General features: G+C 43.9%; 1 protein-coding gene across 1 annotated transcript; it reads right to left on the minus strand.

The window, feature by feature from the left end:
- Positions 1–4429: 4429 nt before the first annotated feature.
- On the minus strand, positions 4430–7772 carry EXOSC6 (exosome component 6). The gene is made up of 2 exons (XM_063438809.1): positions 7077–7772; positions 4430–4765 (listed from the first exon to the last, which is right to left on the minus strand). Exons 1-2 carry the CDS (start codon positions 7671–7673, stop codon positions 4610–4612), a joined length of 753 nt encoding a protein of 250 aa, XP_063294879.1. The 5' UTR covers positions 7674–7772; the 3' UTR covers positions 4430–4609.
- Between the last annotated feature and the right edge of the window lie 3833 nt (positions 7773–11605).

The following is an 11605-nucleotide window of genomic DNA, read 5'->3' on the forward strand; positions in this document are numbered from 1 at the left end:
GAACATGTCCTGTAACCATAATTTCATAGCATTCTGATTACAGATGGCTCGTTCTTCGGACATGTCCTGTAACCATGATTTCATAGCATTCTGATTACAGATGGCTCGTTCTTCGGACATGTCCTGTAACCATGATTTCATAGCATTATGATTACAGATGGCACGTTCTTCGGACATGTCCTGTAACCATGATTTCATAGCATTCTGATTACAGATGGCACGTTCTTCGGACATGTCCTGTAACCATGATTTCATAGCATTCTGATTACAGATGGCACGTTCTTCGGACATGTCCTGTAACCATGATTTCATAGCATTATGATTACAGATGGCACGTTCTTCGGACATGTCCTGTAACCATAATTTCATAGCATTCTGATTACAGATGGCTCGTTCTTCGGACATGTCCTGTAACCATGATTTCATAGCATTCTGATTACAGATGGCACGTTCTTCGGACATGTCCTGTAACCATGATTTCATAGCATTCTGATTACAGATGGCTCGTTCTTCGGACATGTCCTGTAACCATGATTTCATAGCATTCTGATTACAGATGGCTCGTTCTTCGGACATGTCCTGTAACCATGATTTCATAGCATTCTGATTACAGATGGCTCGTTCTTCGGACATGTCCTGTAACCATGATTTCATAGCATTCTGATTACAGATGGCACGTTCTTCGGACATGTCCTGTAACCATGATTTCATAGCATTCTGATTACAGATGGCACGTTCTTCAGACATGTCCTGTAACCATGATTTCATAGCATTCTGATTACAGATGGCACGTTCTTCGGACATGTCCTGTAACCATGATTTCATAGCATTCTGACTACAGATGGCACGTTCTTGGGACAGGTCATGTAACCATGATTTCATAGCATTCTGATTACAGATGGCACGTTCTTCGGACATGTCCTGTAACCATGATTTCATAGCATTCTGATTACAGATGGCACGTTCTTCGGACATGTCCTGTAACCATGATTTCATAGCATTCTGACTACAGATGGCACGTTCTTGGGACAGGTCATGTAACCATGATTTCATAGCATTCTGATTACAGACGGCACGTTCTTGGGACATGTCCTGTAACCATGATTTCATAGCATTCTGATTACAGATGGCACGTTCTTCGGACATGTCCTGTAACCATGATTTCATCGCATTTTGATTACAGATTGCTCGTTCTTCGGACATGTCCTGGAACCATGATTTCATAGCATTCAGACTACAGATGGCACGTTCTTCGGACCTTTTCCTGTAACCATGATTTCATAGCATTATGATTACAGATGGCTTGTTCTTCGGACATGTCCTGTAACCAGGATTTCATAGCATTATGATTACAGATGGCACGTTCTTCGGACATGTCCTGTAACCAGGATTTCATAGCATTCTGATTACAGATGGCACGTTCTTCGGACATGTCCTGTAACCATGATTTCATAGCATTCTGATTACAGATGGCTCGTTCTTCGGACATGTCCTGGAACCATGATTTCATAGCATTCTGACTACAGATGGCACGTTCTTCGGACATGTCCTGTAACCATGATTTCATAGCATTCTGATTACAGATGGTACGTTCTTCGGAGATGTTCTGTAACCATGATTTCATAGCATTATGATTACAGATGGCACGTTCTTCGGACATGTCCTGTAACCAGGATTTCATAGCATTATGATTACAGATGGCTCGTTCTTCGGACATGTCCTGTAACCAGGATTTCATAGCATTCTGATTACAGATGGCACGTTCTTTGGAGATGTCCTGTAACCATGATTTCATAGCATTCTGACTACAGATGGCACGTTCTTGGGACAGGTCATGTAACCATGATTTCATAGCATTCTGATTACAGACGGCACGTTCTTGGGACATGTCCTGTAACCATGATTTCATAGCATTCTGATTACAGATGGCACGTTCTTCGGACATGTCCTGTAACCATGATTTCATCGCATTTTGATTACAGATTGCTCGTTCTTCGGACATGTCCTGGAACCATGATTTCATAGCATTCAGACTACAGATGGCACGTTCTTCGGACCTTTTCCTGTAACCATGATTTCATAGCATTATGATTACAGATGGCTTGTTCTTCGGACATGTCCTGTAACCAGGATTTCATAGCATTATGATTACAGATGGCACGTTCTTCGGACATGTCCTGTAACCAGGATTTCATAGCATTCTGATTACAGATGGCACGTTCTTCGGACATGTCCTGTAACCATGATTTCATAGCATTCTGATTACAGATGGCTCGTTCTTCGGACATGTCCTGGAACCATGATTTCATAGCATTCTGACTACAGATGGCACGTTCTTCGGACATGTCCTGTAACCATGATTTCATAGCATTCTGATTACAGATGGTACGTTCTTCGGAGATGTTCTGTAACCATGATTTCATAGCATTATGATTACAGATGGCACGTTCTTCGGACATGTCCTGTAACCAGGATTTCATAGCATTATGATTACAGATGGCTCGTTCTTCGGACATGTCCTGTAACCAGGATTTCATAGCATTCTGATTACAGATGGCACGTTCTTTGGAGATGTCCTGTAACCATGATTTCATAGCATTCTGATTACAGATGGCACGTTCTTCGGACATGTCCTGTAACCATGATGTCATAGCATTCTGATTACAGATGGCACGTTCTTCGGACATGTCCTGTAACCATGATTTCATAGCATTCTGACTACAGATGGCACGTTCTTGGGACAGGTCATGTAACCATGATTTCATAGCATTCTGATTACAGATGGCACGTTCTTCGGACATGTCCTGTAACCATGATTTCATAGCATTCTGACTACAGATGGCACGTTCTTGGGACAGGTCATGTAACCATGATTTCATAGCATTCTGATTACAGATGGCACGTTCTTTGGACATGTCCTGTAACCATGATTTCATAGCATTCTGATTACAGATGGCACGTTCTTCGGACATGTCCTGTAACCATGATTTCATAGCATTCTGATTACAGATGGCACGTTCTTCGGACATGTCCTGGAACCATGATTTCATAGCATTCTGTCTACAGATGGCACGTTCTTCGGACATGTCCTGTAACCATGATTTCATAGCATTCTGATTACAGATGGCACGTTCTTCGGACATGTCCTGTAACCATGATTTCATAGCATTCTGATTACAGATGGCACGTTCTTCGGACATGTCCTGTAACCATGATTTCATAGCATTCTGATTACAGATGGCACGTTCTTGGGACAGGTCATGTAACCATGATTTCATAGCATTCTGATTACAGATGGCACGTTCTTCGGACATGTCCTGTAGCCATGATTTCATAGCATTCTGATTACAGATGGCACGTTCTTCGGTCATGTCCTGTAACCATGATTTCATAGCATTCTGATTACAGATGGCCCGTTCTTCGGACATGTCCTGGAACCATGATTTCATAGCATTCTGACTACAGATGGCACGTTCTTCGGACATGTCCTGTAACCATGATTTCATAGCATTCTGACTACAGATGGCACGTTCTTCGGCCATGTCATGTAACAATGCTTTTATAGCATTCTGATTAGATGGCCCGTTCTGGATGCTGCGGCCGACCTTCAATCAGTGCCATTACGTTTTATGAATGAGGCTGTAAATTCTCAGTGGTTTATTCAAACAATGCATTGTAGTGAGCTAGAAATTGAGGCCAGTGCAGCCAAACTGACTTTTTAACCAAATCAGGGATGTGTGCAGAGCAGTTTTCAAATCACTCCAATCCACTGTTTAATGAGTAACGCCCAAATGCCTATCGATGTAGGAATTCAAAAGGCTTTTCACTTTTTAAAGAGAACTTATCCCGCCAACCGCTACGCTTGTTAGTTTTTAAGAGCATCAAATGCCATCCATACATTCTTCTTCTAAAAACACCTTAAACACAACTGAGTAATCCTTACATTCTGGGCTGGTTTTGGAACTGCTGCCATAGACTATTGATTAAGGAGGCGGTCCTCCTCAACCATAGCTAGCACAATGCCTCTGCTGTGGTTACTATGGAAACTCTCAAGCTGCTGCTGTCTAGAAGTTAGGAATCGAGTGACTCACATCGTTCTGTCCAGACTACAGCATAATAGCAAATGACTACGGGAGGAACGAGAGTGGAGGGGAAGCGAAGCTCACTTACAGAAATTCTCCTTTGATTGATTTGGTTTATAGTTTAGTAAATAACCCTGACAGCATTTGTCAGCCAGTGTCTTAGGTATTTCATCCACCAGGTAAGGATTGCTCTGATAGTGGGGGACTCCAGGTCAGAGATGGGTGGCTGACACCATCAGTTCTAATCTGCAATATACCGGCCGATAACTTACAGTACCAAGCAGTGGTTATTGTACAGAGAGCCTGGAATGGAAACATTATAATGCTATTTATAATAATTACAAGCATTAGAAAAAATACTGTCTTTAATCATTTTGTAAAAACAATAAACTGACTGTGCCAGGACGATGCGCAATGAAATATCACCCCTGGCTGGTCTGGTGGTGGTGGTTTTTTTTTTTTTAGCTGAACGATGCTGCCAAATTCACTGATGTCAAAACCAAGAAGAAACCATTAAGATGAGGGTGTTAGGAGGACTCTGGTGCCGGGATTTTGCGTTTTGTAGCTTTGATGAGGCTCTGCTGCAGCACAGGGTACAGTCTCTGACAGCCTTCCATACATAGTTTTATTGCTTCCACAGAACTCTCTCCTTCCCATTCTCCACTACATACAAGGCCGGAAACCTGTAGACATAGACAAATCAGTTAACTAGTATATTAACTAAATGTATAACCAAAAGGTGTTAAGCGCTTAGAATAAAAATACATATTCAAGTACATAAATATATCAAACAATACAATCAAAAAGAAACATGTATAGAAAGTAGCAGTATGATATCACAAAGTGACATACAGTTCCTACAAAATACCAAAAACAAGCACACCACTATTCCTTTTTGGTATTTTGTTGGTATATTGACGGTGTAAAATTACAGGAGAGTATTGAATCTGATTCAACTGACTGGTCACTTTCCTTCACACCTTAATATATTCTTATATATGTGTCTGTTACGTATTGTCACAATATTTATTCTAATGATTTGTTACTAGTGTACGTGACCTAAAATCATGACTGAATATGTTTCTGGAGATTAGGGAGACTCCACACTAGTGGAAGGGGGGAGCTTAAAGAAAAGGGCTCAAAACAGCATCAGAGCGCAAACCAACAGGCCACACGCGTGGACACACCGGGAGGGGAACGCGCGTGGACACACCGGGAGCAATACATAACACATTAGGGGGCAGTATATATAATATTATTGGGACGGTATACAATATTATTGGGGTTCATTGACCAGATTGAGGCCGGGCAGAAGGCTGACGTACATGGTGTCCCCGTTCCCCATTATAGGGGTTCTTTGACCTGGTTGAGGGCCGGCAGGAGGCTGACGTACATGGTGTCCCCGGTCTCCATTATTGGGGGGCAGTAAATATATAATATTATTGGGGGGTTCACTGACCTGGTTGAGGCCCGGTAGGAGGCTGATGTACATGGTGTCCCCGGTCTCCATTATTGGGGGGCAGTCAATATAATATTATTGGGGTTCACTGGCCGGGTAGGAGTCTGACGTACATGGTGTTCCCGGTCTCAATTATTGGGGGGCAGTATATATAATATTATTGGGGTTCACTGACCTGGTTTAAGCCGGGTAGGAGGCTGATTTACATGGTGTCCCCGGTCTCCATTATTGGGGGGCAGTAAATATATAATAATATTGGGGGGTTCACTAGTTGACGCCCGGTAGGAGGATGATGTACATGGTGTCCCCGGTCTCCATTATTGGGGGCAGTATATAATATTATTGTTGGGGGGCAGTATATATTATAATATTATTATTGGGGGGCAGTATATAATATTGGGGTTCACTGACCTGGTTGAGTCCGGGCAGGAGGCTGACGTACATGGTGTCCCCGGTCTCCATTATTGGGGGGCAGTATATATTATTATTATTGGGGGGGGGCAGTATATTATAATATTATTGGGGCTCACTGACCTGGTTGAGTCTGGGCATGAGGCTGACGTACATGGTGTCCCCGGTCTCCATTATTGGGGGGCAGTATATATTATAATATTATTATTGGGGGGCAGTATATATTATAATATTATTATTGGGGGGCAGTATATAATATTGGGGGGCTCACTGACCTAGTTGAGGCCCGGCAGGAGGCTGACGTACATGGTGTCCCCGGTCTCCATTATTGGGGGGGCAGTATATATTATAATATTATTATTGGGGTGCAGTATATATTATAATATTATTATTGGGGGGCAGTATATAATATTGGGGGGCTCACTGACCTGGTTGAGGCCCGGCAGGAGGCTGACGTACATGGTGTCCCCGGTCTCCATTATTGGGGGGCAGTATATATTATTGGGGGGCAGTATATATTATTGGGGGGCAGTATATATTATTGGGGGGCAGTATATATTATATTATTATTATTGGGGGGCTCACTGACCTGGTTGAGGCCCGGCAGGAGGCTGACGTACATGGTGTCCCCGGTCTCCATTATTGGGGGGCAGTATATATTATTGGGGTGCAGTATATATTATTGGGGGGCAGTATATAATATTGGGGGGCTCACTGACCTGGTTGAGTCCGGGCAGGAGGCTGACGTACATGGTGTCCCCGGTCTCCATTATTGGGGGGCAGTATATATTATATTATTATTATTGGGGGGCTCACTGACCTGGTTGAGGCCCGGCAGGAGGCTGACGTACATGGTGTCCCCGGTCTCCATTATTGGGGGGCAGTATATATTATAATAATATTATTGGGGGGCAGTATATATTATAATATTATTATTGGGGGGCAGTATATAATATTGGGGGGCTCACTGACCTGGTTGAGTCCGGGCAGGAGGCTGACGTACATGGTGTACCCGGTCTCCATTATTGGGGGGCAGTATATATTATAATATTATTATTGGGGGGCAGTATATATTATTGGGGGGCAGTATATATTATATTATTATTATTGGGGGGCTCACTGACCTGGTTGAGGCCCGGCAGGAGGCTGACGTACATGGTGTCCCCGGTCTCCTCCTCGGTGTCCAGCGGGTCGGGGAGCAGTTGGCCCCCGGGGGCCCGGCTCAGCCCGCTGCCCACCGCCAGGTCGTACATCTCGATGCCGGCGTCGGCCAGGGCCAGGGAGGCGGCGGACACGGCCAGAGCCCCCGCGGAGCCCCGGTCCTCCAGCACCAGCACCGACACGGCCAGCTCGGCCCGGGGATAGCGCTCGGTCCGCACCGCCGGCCGCAGGCTCTCCGCCAGCCAGGCCCCGGGGGGGGAGCGGGGGGGCCCCCGGCGGGAGAACGGAGCCCAGCGGAGCTCACACAGCAACCGGCACCGGCCAGAGCCCCCCGCCGCCCCCCGGGGCCCCCACACCGAGCACAGCACCTTACTGCCGCCCAGCTCCACATAGGCCGAGCCGCCAGCCTGGCTCAGCACCCCGGCCCGGGCGAACACCGAGCGGGGGGGGCGGACCGGGACCGGGACCGGAACCACCGGCACCGACACCGGGACCGACCGGTACAACGATGGGCACTCGGACCGCTCCGGGCCACGAACACGGCGACTGTCACCGGGCATGGCGGGAGGACTGGGACCACCGAGAGCGGGGGACGGAGAGAGAGAGCGGCTCCGAGATACCAGAGAGAGCGGGGGGAGGGAGAGAGAGAGCGGCTCCGAGATACCACCGAGAGCGGGGGGAGGGGGGAGAGAGCGGCTCCGAGATACCACAGAGAGGGAGGGAGAGAGAGTCTAACCATCGAGAGGAGGGAAAGAAGGGACAGTCAGCCAGAGATACACTATCAGGGTTATTAATAGGAAACAGCAATAATCCAACTTACTATTATTACACCCAGTTACTATTATTACACCCAGTTACTATTAATATTACACCCATTTACTATTATTACACTCAGTTACTATTAATATTACACTCAGTTACTATTATTATTACACCCAGTTACTATTATTATTACACCCAGTTACTATTAATATTACACCCAGTTACTATTAATATTACACCCAGTTACTATTATTACACTCAGTTACTATTAATATTACACCCATTTACTATTATTACACTCAGTTACTATTAATATTACACTCAGTTACTATTATTATTACACCCAGTTACTATTATTATTACACCCAGTTACTATTAATATTACACCCAGTTACTATTAATATTACACCCAGTTACTATTATTACACTCAGTTACTATTAATATTACACCCATTTACTATTATTACACTCAGTTACTATTAATATTACACTCAGTTACTATTATTATTACACCCAGTTACTATTATTATTACACCCAGTTACTATTAATATTACACTCAGTTACTATTATTATTACACCCAGTTACTATTATTACACTCAGTTACTATTAATATTACACCCATTTACTATTATTACACTCAGTTACTATTAATATTACACTCAGTTACTATTATTATTACACCCAGTTACTATTATTACACTCAGTTACTATTAATATTACACTCAGTTACTATTATTATTACACCCAGTTACTATTATTATTACACCCAGTTACTATTATTACACTCAGTTACTATTAATATTACACTCAGTTACTATTATTATTACACCCAGTTACTATTATTACACTCAGTTACTATTAATATTACACTCAGTTACTATTATTATTACACCCAGTTACTATTAATATTACACCCAGTTACTATTATTATTACACCCAGTTACTATTAATATTACACCCAGTTACTATTATTATTACACCCAGTTACTATTATTACACTCAGTTACTATTAATATTACACCCAGTTACTATTATTACACCCAGTTACTATTATTATTACACCCAGTTACTATTATTACACTCAGTTACTATTAATATTACACTCAGTTACTATTATTATTACACCCAGTTACTATTATTATTACACCCAGTTACTATTAATATTACACCCAGTTACTATTATTATTACACCCAGTTACTATTATTATTACACCCAGTTACTATTAATATTACACTCAGTTACTATTATTATTACACCCAGTTACTATTAATATTACACCCAGTTACTATTATTATTACACCCAGTTACTATTAATATTACACTCAGTTACTATTAGCTGATATTTTAAAACCAGATTTTCAAATAAAATCGTTTCAACAAATTCTTACTGACACAAAAGGACTTGATAATGAACAATTTACATATATTAGAATTAAACACTTTATACAATCTAAACCAGTACATAATATTTCACTTATAGATAATGTTCTCGGTATAGAACATAAGAATAATATGGTCTCAAAAATAAATAAGGTTCTATATAGTAGATACAATAAGGGAAAAATGAAATCTATGTTGAAATGGGAAAATGATATTGGAAAGGAGTTTTCATTGGATCAATGGAAGGAATCATTCGATTTGCTTAGGAAAGCGATACATAGTATAAGTTTGTATGAATTACAGATTAAATTGGTCCATAGGTGGTATATGGTCCCAGCGAGAGTTGCAAGATTTCACTCTCCCACAGATCCTCTCTGTCAGGGCCGGACTGGCCCACCGGGATACCGGGAAATTTCCCGGTGGGCCGCGGTATCTGGGGGCTGCGCAAGTATGTGCCACCGGGTGGCCGGTCCAGTGGCACACTCAGAGGGGGGCCGGCGGCCGCGTTCCACACTGCAGCCTCGCCGGTCCGGCTGCACTCCTACTGCTGAGGGCTGAAGGGGGAGGGAGCATATCTCTACCATGCTCCCTCGCGGTTCCCACAATTCACAGCACGATGCTGCTGTGAATTGTGGGAACCGCAAGGGGCATGGTAGAGATATGCTCCCTCTCCCTTCAGCCCTCAGCAGTAGGAGTGCAGCCGGACCGGCGAGGCTGCAGTGTGGAACGCGGCCGGCCCCCTGACTCCTCGACTCCTCTAAGGTGGGTGGGGTGGGGGGGGGGGTGAATAAAGAGAAATACAGAGGGGGTGGGGGGTTAATAGAGAGATACAGAGGGGGGGTTAATAGAGAGAGATACAGAGGGAGGTTAATAGAGAGAGATACAGGGGGGTTAATAGAGAGAGATACAGAGGGGGGGTTAATAGAGAGAGATACAGGGGGGGTTAATAGAGAGAGATACAGTGGGGGGGTTAATAGAGAGAGATACAGAGGGGGGGTTAATAGAGAGAGATACAGGGGGGTTAATAGAGAGAGAGACAGAGGGGATGGGGGGTGAATAGAGAGAGAGACAGAGGGGATGGGGGTGAATAGAGAGAGAGAGACAGGGGGGGTGAATAGAGAGAGAGAGACAGAGGGGGGGAGTGCCACAGGGAGAGGGGGGAGAGTGAGACACAAGGGGAGAAAGAGGGGCGAATAGAGAGAGACAGAGGGGGAGGGAGAGTGCCACAGGGAAAGGAGAGAGAAAGAGACAGAGGGGGAGGGTGAGACACAAGGGGAGAAAGAGGGGCGAATAGAGAGAGACAGAGGGGGAGGGAGAGTGCCACAGGGAAACTCTAGCCCTGGAGCTACGGGCTAGAGTTCACTCTCACCACTGCGACCACCAGGGATTCCTGGTGTTCCCAGTGGTGAGAGTGAACTCTAGCCCCATACAAACACTGCCCACACACACACCATACACATTCACACACTGCCCCCCATACACACACACAGACCCCCATACACACATTGCCCTACACACACACACAGCCACCTATACACACATTGTCCCACACACCCTACACACTGAACCTTTCACACACATTGCACCCCTCACACATTGCACCACTGCTCCTATACCCTACTACAGCCCCATATCCCAACGGTTTGACTATTTACTCTGGGAGTGGGTCCCGGCACTCCTGGCACCATAACCACTACACAGAGCTGTAGTGGTTATTGTGCATGGATTATTTCTTTAAATAATCTATAAGTGCCCCTCCTGAGATCAGGCTCTGGATCCGCCACTGATTTTATATGTATGATGTATATGTATGATTTGATATACCTATAATATTTACACATATATTAATGTACATTTATATATGCATAATACACTAAGAAATGTCATTAATATGTACCATATGTAATGAGCAGATATTGGCCCAGTCTTGTTTCTAGGTGCATACTCCAGCACAATAACATATTTAAAGTGAAGAGCGCACCCACAGGACTTCAAAATAAACAAGATAACGTAATTTTTTACAGTTGTGCCCTACATACATTCACTATTTCAGTCCCATTACTAAACTTTCCTTAATATGTCATGGTAGTTGGACTGAAACATTGGTTATATGCAAAGGCACGTCTGCTTAAAATAAATCTGCACTCTTTTTTTTTAAGCCTATATGTGCTTTTTTTCATGTTGGAGTAATAATTTTAATTTTAAGTTATCTTTTCTAACTCTGTATCTGCACACTATGCTGGCACGACGCATTATGGGGCTGGTAAATAATTTTTTTCCAGGGCTGCTTTTATTTCCCAGTCCGGCCCTGCTCTCTGTTGGAGATGCTTAAGATGTGATGGAACGT

The sequence above is a fragment of the Pelobates fuscus genome, chromosome 12 (assembly GCF_036172605.1).
Source record: "Pelobates fuscus isolate aPelFus1 chromosome 12, aPelFus1.pri, whole genome shotgun sequence".
Taxonomy (NCBI): domain Eukaryota; kingdom Metazoa; phylum Chordata; class Amphibia; order Anura; family Pelobatidae; genus Pelobates; species Pelobates fuscus.

Coding starts and splice junctions, on each gene's coding strand:
- EXOSC6 (XM_063438809.1), bottom strand. CDS start 7,673: ATGCCCGGTGACAGTCGCCGTGTTCGTGGCCCGGAGCGGTCCGAGTGC. Junction 4,766..7,076: donor TCCTGCCGGGCCTCAACCAG/GTCAGTGAGCCC, acceptor CTATGTCTACAG/GTTTCCGGCCTTGTATGTAG.